The sequence below is a fragment of the Syngnathus scovelli genome, chromosome 2, assembly GCF_024217435.2.
Source record: "Syngnathus scovelli strain Florida chromosome 2, RoL_Ssco_1.2, whole genome shotgun sequence".
Lineage (NCBI taxonomy): Eukaryota > Metazoa > Chordata > Actinopteri > Syngnathiformes > Syngnathidae > Syngnathus > Syngnathus scovelli.
The window spans coordinates 11,937,747-11,955,028 of NC_090848.1; the positions used below are offsets into that span (position 1 = coordinate 11,937,747).

At 42.9% G+C, this 17,282-nt stretch overlaps 2 protein-coding genes across 3 annotated transcripts; both read right to left on the minus strand.

Moving 5' to 3' along the window:
* Nucleotides 1–137: 137 nt before the first annotated feature.
* Nucleotides 138–5,306, minus strand: ddx23 (DEAD (Asp-Glu-Ala-Asp) box polypeptide 23). Of its 2 annotated transcripts, none has more exons than XM_049755554.1 (17): nt 5,191–5,306; nt 4,557–4,714; nt 4,303–4,416; nt 3,889–3,970; nt 3,753–3,818; nt 3,536–3,674; nt 3,317–3,450; nt 3,099–3,211; nt 2,857–3,000; nt 2,553–2,778; nt 2,306–2,451; nt 2,052–2,229; nt 1,566–1,808; nt 1,344–1,495; nt 1,155–1,263; nt 852–1,026; nt 138–657 (listed from the first exon to the last, which is right to left on the minus strand). In XM_049755554.1, exons 2-17 carry the CDS (start codon nt 4,712–4,714, stop codon nt 434–436), a joined length of 2,403 nt encoding a protein of 800 aa, XP_049611511.1. In that variant the 5' UTR covers nt 5,191–5,306; the 3' UTR covers nt 138–433. The 2 variants fall into 2 exon arrangements, with proteins under 2 accessions (XP_049611511.1, XP_049611510.1); XM_049755553.1 differs by having other exon boundaries at nt 3,889–3,973.
* Nucleotides 5,307–9,958: 4,652 nt separating this feature from the next.
* LOC125989331 (rho-related GTP-binding protein Rho6) lies at nt 9,959–16,751 on the minus strand. The gene is made up of 5 exons (XM_049755569.1): nt 16,478–16,751; nt 15,811–15,898; nt 12,770–12,879; nt 12,544–12,678; nt 9,959–12,458 (listed from the first exon to the last, which is right to left on the minus strand). The coding sequence occupies exons 1-5, from the start codon at nt 16,595–16,597 to the stop codon at nt 12,213–12,215; spliced, it is 699 nt and encodes a 232-aa protein (XP_049611526.1). The 5' UTR covers nt 16,598–16,751; the 3' UTR covers nt 9,959–12,212.
* Between the last annotated feature and the right edge of the window lie 531 nt (nt 16,752–17,282).

A 17,282-nucleotide genomic window follows, 5' to 3' on the forward strand; every position in this document is an offset into this window, starting at 1 on the left:
ACGTAGGTGTAGAAATCAGGATTACAGAAGATGTGATTCAAGTGTTCTATCAAAATTGGGCTGTGTGAAAATTCCTTTCCCATTATGGGGGGGGGGGGGGGGGGGGGTTACTCAAGTCTGTTAAACAAAAAAAAAAATCTGATGCAGGCATTTGCCGATTTATTCACAAGACTGACAACTCGTATTCAAATGCTTGCAATTAAAACTAAGAGCAAAAAAAATAGAGTAATTAGAGACAATTAACAATTGGTCTGTATGTATCCTGACTTATTTGCAGTACTGCCATATCCATCTTTCTAACCACTTCCATCACAGATCATCAAGAGGAAGCTGACATTTTTGATGACGTGCACTGAATACCCAAGACATGTTACCAAATTTTAAACAAGTTTAAAGCATAAAAAAGACCTCAAGTTAAGTCCTTTGTAGATGTTCAGGCAAAGATTGTCTCCTCTCGCCTCTTCTTGGTCAAGATGGTTCCAGGTTTGTGCTGTGCATCCGGGTGGTTAGCCAACTCTGGCGGGCAAGTGGACACGGGGCTCTCTAGGATGGCCTGCTTCAAGTCGTAGAAGACAGCAGAGTCCTCCTTGGTGAGGAAGGTCAAGGCCACGCCGCTCTTACCAGCACGACCCGTACGGCCAATACGATGGATGTAATCTGGGGGGGGGGGACAATCAATGGAATGTTACTCGAGTGATACGATAAAAGCAAATTACAATGGAAGGCTACTCAAGAGAGCACAGTCCGGTTGAAGAAATCAAACTGGGTTTGACTGAGGTTCCATTTGTTAGTTAGAAGGCTATTCGATGATTCGACTTCAGTAAAAGACACAATGGTGGAGAGGTGCTTACCCTCAATGTTCTTGGCCATGTCGTAGTTGACGACCATGGACACGTCGTGGATGTCGATACCTCGGCCAGCCACGTCCGTGGCCACCAGAATGTCTTTGGCTCCTGCCTTAAGGTTGGAGAGAGCAAACTCTCTCTGCTCCTGACCTTTGCCGCCGTGCAATGTGCAAGCGTTGTACTGGTGAAAAGAGATTCTCAGTTACTAGAAATTGCAACATGAACATTTACATACAGAGATGATTACAAAGATGACATCCTCTGTTATGAGCAAAATGATCACAGGTTTAATAATCCACAATGACTTACGCCCATCTTCTCCAAGGATTTGGCCAGCACGTCACAGCCCTTCTTCTGGTTGACAAAGATAATGATGGGGGGCTCGAAACCATGCGCCAGCACCTCCAGCAGTTTCTTCCTGTAGCACAAAGATCACATGAACACGTTAAGTGTTGGAGCGGCAAATACGATGCTGGCTGTCTACGCCACGAGTCTCACCTTTTCTCTCCCTCGGACATGAGCACCACTTTCTGTTCGACTCTCTCGTGAGGTTTGCCCGCGGACCCGATGTAAACCACGGCGGCGCGTCTCAGGTAGCTCCTTGCCAGTCGCTCCACGGCGGGAGGCATGGTTGCCGTGAACATGACAGTCTGCAAGGCAACAATCAAGCAATGGAAGACAAATGGCGAGAGAAAACGGCAACGACGCGAAGTGACATACCTGTCTGTATTTATGTTTCCCAGACTCAAAGTTCATGGTCATTTTCTCGGGGTCCTCGGCTTCTTCCGTGTCCGGTTTCTGATTGGTCACTGGGATATACTCCAGAATCTTTTGGACGTCAGGTTCGAAGCCCATGTCAATCATACGATCGGCTTCGTCCAGGACCACGTAAGTGCAGCGGCCCAGGACCAGGTAGCGATTCTCCAGTACATCGATCAGACGACCGGGCGTGGCAATAACGATCTGATGAGAAAATGTTGTCAGCATTGATTAGGTTTGGTTAGCTAAGAGTTATCCTTATCGACAAGCCGTTACAATAAATTCACGTGGTACCTTGACCTACAAGCTTCATTCCCACCATGCATCAATATCCCCCATTGAAATTACTTGAAATGGCATTAATGAAGTTAAAAGAAGGGGTCAGCCGGGTTGCTTTACGAAAAGTTCAAGCCCTTTTCACTTTGCACTTTCATACGTTCATCTCACCTCACAGCCCATCCTGAGACGGAAGCCCTGGTCCTCCCTGGAGATTCCTCCAATAACAGCCACAGTGCGGATGCCCAGAGGTTTACCAAATTTGATCGTTTCCTCCTCGATCTGCTGCGCCAGCTCACGAGTCGGGGCCAGGATCACAGCGTAAGGACCTTGGTCCGAGTCCTCGATCCTGTACCGTCGACGAATGTAAGTTGGGCGGATGAAGTCAACGAGCCGAGATGTGTACAGGGGTCACGTTATATCACCTGTCAATTTTCGGAAGGGTTGTGATCCAGACGAGCAGCGGGATGAGGAAAGCGGCCGTTTTACCGCTGCCAGTCTCGGCCACACCGATGATGTCACGATTCTGTAAGCCAATAGGAATGGCTTGCCTCTGAATAGGGGTTGGATCCTGGACATTAGGAAGAAAACATGTTGCTATTAGTAAATAAACTCAACACAGATGGTAGCCACAGAAAGCACATATTAGTCTGAATTTCAGTGTCGGCTGACCTTGTAGCCGCATTTGTCGATGACCTCGAGGATGTGTGCCGGCAGCTGGTACTCCTTCCAGTTCCTGATAGGGTTTGGAATTTTCCCGCCCTTCGTGGTGATGCTGTAGTCCTCGCGAAAGATTCTCCAATCTCGGTCAGTCATCTCATCCAGCTTCTTCTGCGACCAGTGCCTGTCGTCCCAGCGCTGCTTGGCTTCTTTCTTCCGCATCTTTTTCAGTCTCGTCCTGAGAGCGCAGACGACGTCGTGTCGAGGCAGATTGTGAGTTGGGGTCGCGATGCGTCATTCAAAAATGTAAACTTACTCTTCTTGCTCCTTCTCCTCCATGGTACGCCTTTTCTCCATCAGGTCACCATAGAAACGTGACTGTTCCCTTTTCTGCTGTTTGAGGTCTATGCCGGCGATGAAGCCGCGTCCGTACAGCTGCACCGAATGTTTTTCTTTGTATCTTTAGCAACGACACATTGATCACCCCCCCCCAGTTCAATTTGACCACATATTGAAATACAGGCATGTCTTACACATACAGTGTGAAATTTGACTTACATGGGGTTGTAGTCGACCGACGTATCTTCAGAAGCATCCCACTCAAAAACAAATTTCCTGTCATTCAGGTGACGTGTTCGTCGACGTTTCTTCATCCCGCCCAAGTATCGTTCCTGGCACCGACACATTTCCACCCTTAATCACACTGACCAGCTGCTGCGCATCCTTTTCTGTATCTCTAGCTCACAATCCAAATAAAATTATAGGACATTTCCAACCTTGATAGCCTGCAGTTCTTTGCCTTTGTCTTTTTCCTCTCTTATCTTTTGCCGCCCATCGTCCTCCTCGTTCCCATTGCTCTCCCGCTCCATCCGCTCTCGTCGTTCCCGTCGCTCCCTTTCCTGCGGATCCTCTGCAAGACACATCGCCGGCTCGTACTGACACCGCCACCGTGCAACAAACGATAGACACCGAGTGAACCAAAAGATGACACGCACCGAGCATTTTTCGTCCAATGTCTTGAAAAACCCTTCTCCTCTTCCTCTCATCCTCCATCAACTTCCTCCTCTCCTCTGTCTCTTGCTCCCGCCGCTTCAGAGCCTCTGCCTCTCTTTCTGCTTTTGACAGGAACTTTGGCTGAAATGAGTGCAAAGATATGATTGAAGAGCTGAGGGAAGAAATGGGCTTTGAATGTTTTTATAGTAAACTCCCTACCTTCGCCTCTGCTTCTTCCTCTGCCTTCTTCTTGGCGAGAAGCTCTTCCAAAGACAACGGCTGCACCTGAAAAAAGGAGAACAAGTTATACCTACAGTACAAAAGTCACAGCAAAAAATTCTTAGCCAGACCCCACCTTGTCTTTTTTCTTTTTGTCATCTTCTTCTTCCTCAGGTTTCTCGCCCTTTAGCTTGGCATCCTTTGACTTGGGTGAGAGACTTCTTTGGAAAAGGTGACAAAACAGTGTTGTAAGGAACTCAAGATCATGTTTTATGGTGCAGATGTTTTTCTATCTTATCCTCACTGGTGTCACGAGTCCATTACACTCATACGTTCATGAAGATTTATAGTCTTCAATGTACCCAAGAAGCATGTTTTGGGGAAGTTAGAGTACTCAGGGAAAACCCATGCAAGCACCAAGAGACCATGCAAACTCCACTCTTATTTTATTACAAAATTGTAAAGGTCAAGTAAAATTGAAACCAATATACTGAAATATTATCAAAAGTATTTGGTCTCCCAAAATAATGCACACAAGGTGTTTATGTACCTGGAGCGCCGACTCCGATCCTTATCACGCCGATGGCTGTCTCGGTCCTTCCGGCTTCTGTCTCGGTCCTTGTCTCTGTCGCGTTCCTTTTCCCTGTCTTTTAGGCGGCGGTCTCTACAATCACAATTCAAGTCAAACGAGGAGACAAGTTGAACCACAGCCACGCACAAAACGGGTGAGTGGGTTGTAGATACAGTGGTTCTCAACTGTTGTTACCTTGGGAGCAAGTTTTGTAAAGGTTTGCATTGGGATACCTTTCAATAGATTTGGAGCGATTGCGTTCTCGAGATCGACGGCGTTTGCGTGAAGGTGATGGTTTCCGATCTCTTTCCCGCGAGCGGCTGCGTTTCCTCTCTCTGTCTTTGGTCCCTGCGGAATCAACATCTTTCTTCTCTGAGGAATCAGCTGCCATCTGCAAGCATAAAGATAACATGGAGAACAGTTGAGTGTACGGTCTTCATACAAACAGATATTTAATGACAATCCTTAATATTTGGCACTTCATATATAAACATCATTTTTGTTTTGTTGGACTTAGAGTCGGTCAATAAAGATATCATCATTTGAAATCCTGCATGATCAGGCCAGTGTGAATTGCAAGCAACACACGATCGAAATAAATGCATGTCTTAATGATTATGGACTTCATTTAAGTTTCTCTCTAAGATGTCAGAAAGCAACAACAACGCAGAAAGTCCCTTTTAAACCGATGTGAAAATATACTTGAGCTTAATGACTGCCATGCGAACTGTGGAGCAGCTGAACTAGCACTTGAGAGTAGAGGGCTAACAATTAAGTCACGGGCGAATCCTGCATCAGAAAATTCACGGATGTTAAGCACTGATCTTCAATTAAGTCGAGTGTTTAAAAATAATATTTTCATCTTACCGCAATCCCTTGTAAACAAAACGCTTGCGATTAATGTACGATTCAAGACAACGCCATAGCGCTCGACGCAAGGAAAGGCAACAAGGATTTGTGGGAATTGTAGTGTTGAAGTACCTCAGTACAATTTCTAATCTCAATATAAAACTACATTTCCCTACAAGAGGAAGCGAAGTCAGGGCCATGTTTATGAATACCTAAATGCCTGTTCAAAAAAACAAGACGCTTCTCGTTTTAGGCACATGGTGGCGACCGTGTTTTACGTAAAATGATCATTTGTTAAAGTGTATATTTTGTTGAAAGTAAACGTCACTTTTGGCGCTATTGAAATTATGCACATCTGTTTAGGTATGCGATTAAATTTTCAAAGAATCATTGAGTTACATGAAACGAGCATTATCAGACAGGTTTTTATTTGAAAGACGATTCCGATGGTGTACGTACTACTATATCGTTTTCTTGTGAATTTGATGTTAATACAATACAATGTTGATTATTCGTCATCCGTCATAATTTTAAAACTATAATGACAATTAGGTAGACAATGTCAACAGAAAATAACATGAAAGTCTTCTTTTAGTAAAGTAACCTGATGTATAAATGTAAATGCGATGTGAAAATAATACAATACAGCAGTAAGGCAACAATAATGACTATTATTGCCCAACATAATTTTTGTAATAGTTGTTTTGGGAAAGGTGTTTTTCCTTGAATGTATGTATACCAAAAAGTTTGTCTTAGTTTTATTTTTAATAAAAACAAACTTAAATGTCACCGTAAAAATTGCATATACAATTAAGTGGAAAATTCGCTCATTTTTATGTTCAACAAGAGGTCGGTATCGGCTGAATGTAGCTTGTAATCTATAGTTAAATTGAAAATAAAGTAATCAGTAAAATAACTCATTTACTCAAGTAATCAGTAAAGTTACCTTTTCAAGCTTATTGTGGCACCACTGATATTGGTAGAATGCAAATTGCTTTGCAAGCAACATTTCAGGATTAGAATGACATGAGTGACTACAAATAGTGACGGCTACTGGCGTTTGATGCCGATGGCTCTGCAGACTAAAACAAAGACCTTGAAAAGAAAACATTCAACTGCAGACTGAGTGTGCTGATTCATATTCTGTACTTGTCTTTCTCTCCGCCAGAAGATCAAGAGAAGGAAACATTGCCCTTCTGGAGGGAAACCAGTGTCCGTTGACTTGATGTCTTGAGGTAAAATAAACATGAGAGTGAATGAACTGATGAAAATGACAGTTTGCCTGAGGATTTATTTAAGCACAGGCATTAATGTCTCATTTTTGCAATTCGCTGTGTCCATACTCTATGCTGCTACCACACCATAATGTTACATTATGTTACGATCACCAAGATTATTTTTGTTAAAGAAAAAAAATGTGGAAATAAATTATTACCATTTCATACAAGTTGTCATGTTAGGAACAGTCTAATGTTGACTGAATTCATATCCCAAATGTTGGACTGGCAGTTTAAAATTGGAGTTTCCAAATTATACCAACTGTAGTCATTTCTATACCGGTGTAACATGGAAAACATGCTACAGATCAGCAAACATTTAGCAGAATGTATGTATCTGAAGTTCCATGACAGGATGGCACAAAGCCTAACTGCAATCCACCCCCAATTCAGGCAGCACTTGTGCCCCAGCTTTAGCCCCCCTTCCCCACCTTACTCCCCGATGCCCAAGCAAGCCTGTCTCATTAAATCCCTGGAAGAGCACTCACTCTTGACGTCCCCTCTGGGTGTGCCAAACTGGGCACTGGGACATTAAAACAAGTGCATCTGTATCAGGACGTTTTCCATTTGGTGAAGGTGAACAGGAGGGCATAATGTGTTACGTATCGGAGAAGTCACACATACGGAGTCTTTGTATTTCCGAGCTGACGGGCAGCATGTTCACCAACATGCCTCACTTACCCCACTACATTGGAAATATTCAGAGCGGATGACATAAACTGCTTAGTATAGTACGCAACACATTTGACACACATGCATTCACCGCTTCACATGTTTGCATGAATGCCCCGTGCTGCAAATAGTGCACAGGCGGACCTGAACTAATGTTGAGAGAAAGAATAATAACAATTAAGGGTATCACAGCCAGCAGAAGCCATCTGGTTGATAATCATCAAAGCATCTGGGTTCATGGTTAATGATGACTTGGATTGTCACAGTGCATCTCACTTTTCACGTTAGATGAAGGAATGATTTGAAGCAGACTTTGGGTGCCTTTTTTGGACAAAGAAATCCCAAATGTAAGCTGACATATGTAGCCTACTGTAGACAGGTGAACCTAGCATGAGGATAGACATCTTAGTGGCTCTGAGACCTGAACCACATAATGACACTCCGGAGATTGTCTCTTTCCACCCAGCTGAGCCCGATATATACAACCCCCTACCCCTACCTACACCCACACCGCCCCATTTCCAAACGCAGATAGGAGTTATGATGGTGTCAGTGCAGCTGTGGCACTGCTCGCTATTTTGTATGTGCGCCGGCTGGCAGGGGATGTGAGGGAATGTGATCTATATGTCAGTGCAGATAGCTAATCAGTAAGCAGGCAGCATAGTGTTGCAAACCCCCATCAGAGCCCCAGCACTTGCTTTCTCTGCCGCTGTATCTCTCTTAAAAGAGACAGCATCATCGGAATGTGTTTATTTGTCCGCAATGCCACGTCTGATAGATGATAATGAGATACGCAGCGCAGCGTCCATTTTACTCTCAGAGGGTTTTTGATGAAAACAAAATTCGGACAAATTCATCGCTCTTCCGGGTCCCTGATCCACAACTGGCTCTGCTGCAGGTTTTGGTCCATCCTGGAAAAGCTAAATGTCAAGACTGCACAGATCACTTGTTCTGGACAGTTCATTATTTTGTATCAAACTCCCAAACCTGTGTTGCGGTTGGCCTGCACAAACCTTCTGCCATGCATGGCTTGAAATTCTGAAATTCCCGACATGGTGGAAAATTGTTTCTATTAGCAGTGTGCTCATTACATTTTCATTTTCTTCATGCAAATGCAAGTAAAAAAAAAATAGGGTTCAAAACGTTCTTCATTCCTGTTCCAAATAGTAACAAGCCTCCATTAGAGCACGAAATGATAGTATTGATGTGGAGGTGGTCTAATAAACGTGTTGAGCACACGTGTGCGTATGTATCATGAGAGAGTGGCAGGCTAGACAGAAAGCGAGGAATCAATGTTTGCGCAGACGAGATGACATTTATCAGAGCGCGTGTCACTGTATATCCTCGCAAGTGATATCCCCCCGTCGTCGCACTAATGGATAAGAAGGCCACGATCGAGTCACCTCACTGCCGTCCGTATCCTGAGCGTGATAGCTGAGGAATGCCAAACGTTCAGTCACTGCAGACTGTGGTGGAGGTCCTGATAAGATTTCGTGCAAATCAAAGGAAGACAAAGCAAATGCAATAAAAGGAGGTGGGGCAGATCATTGGTTGAGTCAGGAAATAACGCAAGCATGAAAAGGATGCAGATCAGAGTTCTTTGGGTTAAGTGTATCTTGTGGCATTGCTAACTAATTCATTTATTTATTTGAATAGGGGCAGTGCACACAAATTAACATCGGTATAAAAACAAATGTAAACATTACGGATTATAGCTACAGTGCTAGTTTTCATCCGATGCTTTCGTGCATTTTCCTCACCTGAAATGTTACGTTGAACTTCTGTAGACAGGACATCGTGTACAGTAAGCCAGTGTGTGTATTACCTTTACTGGAGGTAATTCCAGTGCGCAATGTCACAAGGCAAAAAAAATCCAAAGTGACAGGTTTTCATAGTGAATCACACATAAAAACTGATGCATAGTATACATGTGGCATTGGTCATGCATGTGTGTGTATTGGGGGAAGGGTGGATCCCCACGGCTATGCTCATCATGCTTCAGTGGCATCACTTTTACAGGCTCGTTCCGACACCGTGTCTTCATCTGATTGTAGGCCACACGGCCCCTAAGGGACAGAAAAGTTGCCAGCACACAGTGATCAGTGCTATGAACGCAAACCTGGCTCGAACTTAATTGAAACTGGTTTGATTTTCAATTGAAGAGTCGGAAGTTTAGAGGAATGAGGAAGGATGAATAGGCTGCAGTCCTCTTCAGAAGTATTGAAACGGCAAGGTTAAGATTTTGTTTTTATTGTGTATTGAAAACATTTAGGTTTCAGATCAACAGATAAATTAAGACACAAGTTCAGAATTCCAGCTTGTAATTAGTGCTATTAACATCTTGACAAATTAAATGACTCAGCACAGAGCAACTTTTGTTTCAAATCATCCAGATTTCAAGTGAGCAAACGTTTTGAAACCAATATTATTGAATTAACCTAAAGTGAATAACACTGAATATTTGGTGACATCACCCTTATTTGCAATAATTGCATCAAGACGGTGACCCATTGACTTCACCAGACTGTTGCACTCTTCATTTGAAATGCCGTTCCGGCTTCATTGTGTTAGCAGTGTGTATTGGATCATGCTGTTTCAATACTTTTGGAGAGGACATGAAATGTGATAACCTTGACCAAAAACAGAAGGCCATATTTTGACTTGCTTGAGACAAAATAGACACAATGCTATTATCCGGTGCCTTCAATTAGATGAGACAAATATCTTTGGTCTAATTTGATAAGGCTTCTAAAAAATGTGGTTCAAGAATAAAATAAGGTTGATGTTAAAAACCGACCAGGAAATGTGCTTTTACAGTATAACACGTTGAGCCCAAATGGGATTTTTTAATATTTTTATTTAAATAAAGATTTGAAGATGAAAAATAGAGTATGGCAATAACAAATACAGAATCGAGTCAATAATTTAAGACATTGTCAACTTCACTGAAACATTCTTTCAAACAGGCAAGGGGAGATATGTAGAGGGGGAAAAAAAGAGCAAGGGAATAAACAGATATTTAGTTTTAGGAAACCGGATGCTCTAGAAACGGCTGTGGAATAAAACAATATCATTTGAGCTGAAGGTGCATTTGAGAAGTTGTTCCATTCGTCTTCTCTCGCGCGCTACCGATTGATGTCTTTCAAATTGTGTTCTTTAACAGGAGACCACGCCACCTTTGCCATGGCTTGGTCTAATGCTACAAATGAAAGGTGATGCGCCCTCTCGCAGAATCATCCCTCTATCTCTGCGCAAGGCAGGAACCCTGCACACTGTTGCTAGGCAACATGTTAAATTCCAGTGTTCTCCATTACCAGACAACTCCGGTCTTCTTGGTGCAGCCCTACAAATCATCCAGTCCTCCATTAGCTTAGCTGTCAACAGACGCTAATGCCAGAAGACTCAAGTGAATACAACAACAGCGACAGCTAGTAAAAACACTCAAGAAAGCTAGCCGTAAAGACAAATACGAGGATATATTTTTGTTCGGAATGCATATTGGGGAACTTGAAAAGGAAAATGGAAAAGAAAAAGGTGGAAAAAGTCTTTCTGCAAACAGGACCAGCCCATTTGAGTGATTCTGCTTCCACCCCCTCCTTGGAAATCAGCATCTGCTCAGGACGTTTGTGTTAATGCTAAAAAGGCAACACGCAAAAAAATGTTGCATAACCAGCTACAGGGCAAGTTTGTTCGAAGATCATGTGAAAATCAAAAACAATATATGTCAAAAGGAACGTTTTATGAATGTTGCTTGGATGTGGATTGCGGGCGTCTGGAGATGACGTGCTCGCGCCCGGCACTAAAATCAAGGCCTATAGTTGCCTCGACGCTGGACGGCTCACGTGAGTGCTGAGTCACATCTCATCCCTTGAGTACATCCTCCCACCGCCTTTGCCAATCGACGCTCGTCTTGCTAAAACCGCTAGCCTTGCTGCTACTTTCTCCGCTGTCAGCTTTAATCCGAATGAAAAACAGCAAATGGGTAGCAAGGGAAGCAATCGTTCAAGGACCGCTGTTGAGGGAGCTTTCGCACTCTTGCTCTTTGTGCGCCACGGTGCCACACACATGAGAAGGCATGAATGTAGCAAAATGACAACACTTACATAATATTCAGGGGGAGAGCAGCATTTAACCTTTGGAAGTAACAGTATTGGATACACCTGCACAACATGAGCTCCATAGAGCTGCATTGACCTTTCCAACATAATGTTGATTGTCTTTGTCGGACTCTGGATCATTCGTTTGGCGTTATATCACGTGCGGTAGGACTACTGAGACAGTATAGTGTGTTTTAGACCGAGACGCTGTGCCACGCCTAAAACTAAATAAAAACAAGGTTGCACCAGTGATTCTCTCTGTGCCAAGTATTTTCGTAAGTAAATTTTAGTCTGTTATGCTTGTATATTTTAATTCATCGAAATTAATTTGTTCCACATTTCAATGTCATTGTTCAATATTCTAAAGGGAAAGTCAACCCAAAAAAATTCTTTACAATAATATGTTGTATGTGACCCCACACGTCTAAAGATGGCATTCTGATTAATATTGCGTTCGTGGAATATGAGTTAAGCAGCAACATTCAATTTTTTTTTTTATCCCTCTCGGGGGGCAGCCATTTTGCCACTTGTTCTCGACTGAAAATGACATCACAGTTGCCAGGTCCCATGTCGCAACCAATCACGGCTCAGCTTCAGAAAACTGGTGAGCCGTGATTGGTTGGCAGAGAGCAAGATGAATCAACCTCTCTCGTTTTTGCTCCATATTCACGAGATTGTGCAGGTGTACCGAATGTGTTGCTATCGTTGCCTTCCAGACAGATGGATTGTTATGGCGCTGCTATTAGAATTCCAAATAGGTGATAATTAAGGTGATGCAGCAATCACCCTCGCCACTTAGATCTTGCATGACCTCCCTTACAGCAACCTTGCAAGGATTGGGGCTTGTTGATCTGTCTCGGCGGCAAATGGTCAGTGTATATTAGGACAAGTGACAGGGGGGATTTGGGGTGGAGTGTCTATTCTATTTAGAAACCCACATCACTGTGATGAACCGTCAGCAGGTCACTTGTCCTCGTGTGCAACCACTGTGTGTTCACATGATGGTGCAGCTCTTTGACTTCTCCTTGTTGAAAGTGGAGGAGATAATCTCCGTCTTACTGGGCAGGTGTAGGAGTCTCTTGGAGAGACGGCGAACTGGGCTGGGCTTGTCGGCCGGTTGGAGTTTGTTCATGCAGGCCAAGGCGGCCGCACGGAAAACGCTGTGGATGCTCTTCTCTGACGTGAAAGCTGAGCACTCCAGGTACGCTTCGGCGCCGAGCTGCTTGGCCCAGGAACAACCCTGCCGTGAAGCGGATACGACTTTGACTGTCGAGCCTCGCTGACTCACAATGGAAGCAAAGACACAAAAAGGAATTTGAACACACCTGCTCGTGGGAGATGGGCGTCTGTTTCTGATTGGACAGCTCCATGCGTGTGCACACATCTGTGCGCAGGTCCGTCTTGCAGCCTATTAGCAGGATCCGAGTACAAGGACAAAAGTCCTGGATCTCCGCTTTCCACTACAAAACAGATTCCGTATGTTTTTTTAAGTGATGATTTGGTGCATGTCCTCATATCCGACTTTCATATTCACGGTGTGGCAGCAGTTACCTTCTTCAGCGCGCTGTCTACGCTGTCTGGTCTGCTGATGTCAAAGCATAACAGCACTGCATCGGAGTCGCTGTAGCAGAGGGGCCTAACATTGTTGTAGTACGGGGAACCTTAAAGGGCGGAGGAGGATACAAATTTCGCTACTTTACACACTGTTTTTAATGTTTTACAGTGTGCAAACAGTGTAATGCGACATCGAGGCATATTTGAAGCATTTTTAAAGGATTTTTGATTGATTTTCGACTAATCCCTACTTTAGACTGTCCCTACAATATTACAATAGTGGATTCCACTGAGCATCACCAAGATGTTCACTGCCTGACGTCAAACAGATTTGGATTCAGAGGTGGTCATGAAAAAGCTACAAACAGCTCTTGGTATGATGTGGTAGCATTTTAGACTACAACCACAACAATTCACAGTTTTGAACATACTGTATTTTCTTCTTCATAGAAATTGTGTCAATCATAACAAAATAGTCACAGCCGCCTAGTGTCAAATCAGGTAGACAATCTGATAGACAAACGGACACCTATCTAGAAGGTATTTTAAGATTCAGGAATGCTCCTGTGCTAAAAACAGTTTGACAGGATGTCCGCTCGCCATTGTCTTGGCTCTGCTTCACACACCAATACTAGGATCTAATTTCTGACACTTTTCCTGGGTTGTGTAAATATGAGGATATATAAATCTATCAGAAACGGATACTACAAGTACAAGTGTTTCGCTAAAACCTAGCCACTGCATCTTAAAGAGGAAGTCCATTCTAAAAAGTTCTTTGTAAGAAAATGTTCTGTGCAGTTCAACTGGTCGAAACAGTGTTCTGATTAATGTTTTGTTTGTGGAATATGAATTAAATAGACAAAATCCACCTATTGTTATCCATCTCAGGGGAAGGCCATTTTACCACTTGCTGTCACAACAATCACGGCTCACTGAAGATGAGCCATGATTGGTTGTGACCTGACAACTGTGATGTAATTTTTAGCGGACAGCAAGTGGCAAAATGGCCGCCCCCTGAGAAAGACAAAAACAAGTCGCTTTTGCCGCTTAACTCATAATGCAAATGCAATATTAATCATAATGCTCCGTTTAGACTACTAGTGGGGGCACATACAACATTTTATTGTCAAGAATTTTTCCAGGTTGACTTCCCCTTTAAGACAACTCATACACTTATGTCAGTATCTTCAGCTTCACATAACACCAAAGGAATGATGTAAGGCCTGAGAAAGAGGAGGCAGAGAAATCGAAGAGGAGAACAATGTCTTACACCCACTATGACCCAGCTACACATTAAAAGCAGGGTGCCTGCCTGCCTGAGCAAACCAAGCACACACACAAGCGTTAGTTGGACAAACATGAGCAAATTCACTGAATGGGCCACAGACAAAGTGAATGATCGGCTGTCCATGGAAGACGTAACATAAAACAAATAACGTAACATAATGCATGCAGATTCCTAAATGTGCTATGTCTATTGTAAGATCTATTGAAAGGAAAGTAGTAAACAACATATGGAACTTTGTTGCCACTGTAAATAACGCTTATATGATGCTGACTGACCAGCAAGTTTTTGCTCAGCGGAGGCCATAGACACAAAAGCATTCTTTAGCTGCATAAAACAGAAGGTGCGAGGAGCTCCTGAATCTGTTTTCTCACAGTGTCCTTCACCGTCTGTTCTCGTAATAGCATACAACACATGCATATACCCACTTCCGCCCCCTGCCTGACCCAGGCAACCCTTTCTCCCCAGTAAAAAAAAAATAGCCTTCCACAAGCCAACTGGCACAGGTCAACCTCCTCCGAGCAGAATGCCGCAGTCGATGCTGTTATGAAAGAAATCCATGGGGGAGTGGAAGGATTTTACCTTATTGATCTTATTTACATAACACTTTTCATTATGTCAGTGTGCCATGCACTGCGTTTTACCCACTTAGGAATTCAATTTTCAACATGGGAAGGGACCACAAATGGAAGCACAATCTAACTTAGTTGATAACTGCCCAAAGCTTTTATAATAGTATAACATTAATTATCAAATTATTAATATGAGGATAACTTTTGCGCAGAATATTTTTGACCTGTATGGTCATAATAATGAATGCATCAATAAATAATTTTAATGGTTGTATGGAATTGATTGATGTTTATTCAGGCCTTCAGCAAAAAAGACACTGTGGAATTAGTTTTTGTCTAATGGAGGATGTAATATCAAGTACTGCAGGAATGGTCACCTTAAATGCTGGAGGGGGCAAAAACTTCAGCAATGGTAATTGGGGGTCATATAAGTACGACACACTTCCGAAGCAGATTTATGGAATAATGCTATTTTAAATATGAGCAAAATATATGCATATGTGCAAAATACACACTCTGTGTTGATACATTTTTCAATGCATGTATAAAAGATTGACTATCCTAAGCCAACAACAAGTTTGAAGCAAACAATAAAATAACCACATACTGTATTTTTTTTCCATCCATCCATCCATCCATCCATCCATCCATCCATCCATCCATCCATCCATCCATCCATCCATCCATCCATCCATCCATCCATCCATCCATCCATCCATCCATCCATCCATCCATTTCGCTTCAATTTTTGTGGAAAATGTATAATGTTAATTAGCAGCCGTTTTTTTTAAATGTTTTATTTTTTCTAATGATTTGGGAGTGTTGGTAAAAAACTACTACTGTATCAGAGGCCCCTACTCGACCATGCCAGAATGAATAATCCAGGAACGATTTTAGTGAACACCCTGTGCAAATGGAGCGCTCAAACAGACGTGGCACGCATTGTTTAACAAGCAATAAAAAGGGGACTGACATACAGTAACTAAATGTGTAAGCAGCATTATTGATATAGCACTAAGTAACCTGGTGCTCTATTTGAAAACCATACTGGTCTCTGGGCAGACAGTCTCAGTTGGAAGGTAAAACCAGTCACTCCAAAATCAGCAATGGATACACAAAGGATCTCATGAGTGGTTTTGATGCCAGAGGGAGAGCATGTCTAAACATTAATACATTCTTACCTGATGTGTCCCAAAGACTGAGCTCAACACGCTGGCCATCAAGCTCCATAGAGGCTGTGTAGTTCTCAAACACAGTCGGGACGTACGTCTGGAGAGGAGGAGGAGGAGGAGTAGACCTTTATGTAACTCATGTTAAAACGAGAAGCTCTATTTTTTTTTTTTTGCATTACTATATGTGGCGTCGTGTCAGTCATGACTAATAATTTGTTCTCGCTTTCACAATACAATATAGTTGATTTACTGCCTGTCATTGGGGTAGCCTGCGTATTTCTAGACCTGTACCTTCAAGATGCATGTGGTAAAATATAAGAAGCACATTGTAATCCTGCACCACCATGGACCAAAATCACAATATGATGTTGCGCTTAGTGAAATGAATTCCTCTGACGATTTTAACCATAAATGGGTATTATCAGTGTTTTTTTTTTTTTTAAATCTCATTCGGATTTTCTCTCATTAAATACGACTGAGACACACAGATAAGTATCTTACATTTGCCAATTTGCACCATGAAACTAAGTTTTGACATTGATGCGAATGATGGAGACGTGGAAGTAAATTTGAGTCCCTGCTCTGGTCATGATTATTGGCAAAAAGGATGACAATGCCGATGGCTCCTGATGTTGCTGATGTTGATGATGGCGTGGTGCAGAAATAAATCTCCTACCTCTGGGTAGCAGTCCTTAGCCAGGACCTGAAGCATGGCCGTTTTACCGCATTGGACATCTCCAACCAGCACCAATTTGCAGCGCGCTACAAAGGGCTGCGGGAGGCGTCTCTCCTTCATGCTGGGTGGGGATCAATGATGGGGGGATTAATCGGCAGCGTCGAAACTGGCAATCTTCTAGATCCACGCGGTGGTGGCTTCGGGGTCTCTTTTCGGGCTGATGCTCGGTGATAAGTCAGCGGACCACTGCGGGATTTTTATATGGTGACGCCAGCCAATGAGCGCGTCGCGTGTGCGCCTGCCTGCGCGAGCGCGAGGAGCGTCGTGCAGGAAGGAGAGTTATCGACCCTCCCATTGTTCAGGGTCAGGAATTCCACATTTATCATTCCTTTAGATTTAACAAGGAGCAACTGAACTCTGTACGATCTGTAGATTAAATCAAATTGAGAAGTGTTTAAGACAAAACTGCTGCTTTTAAAAGGTGCAAACATTCACCTTTGATGCACTCGTTTTAATTAGAAGCATGTCTGAATTCCTTTTAGCTCCATAAATTGCATACAGTCTCCCTCAAAAGTATTGTAACGGCAAGATCGTTTTGTGTTGTTTTTGTTGTATACTGAAGACAGTTGGTTTCCAAATCAAAACATGAATATGAGATAAAAATTCAGAATTCCTGTTTTTGTTTCATGATGTTTACATTTGATGCTATAAACAACCCCAGGCCTTTTGTTTGAATCCACTCAGTTTTCGAGTGAGCAAAAATGTTGGAATATTAAATTAACTTAACTTAATAAATCCATCCATC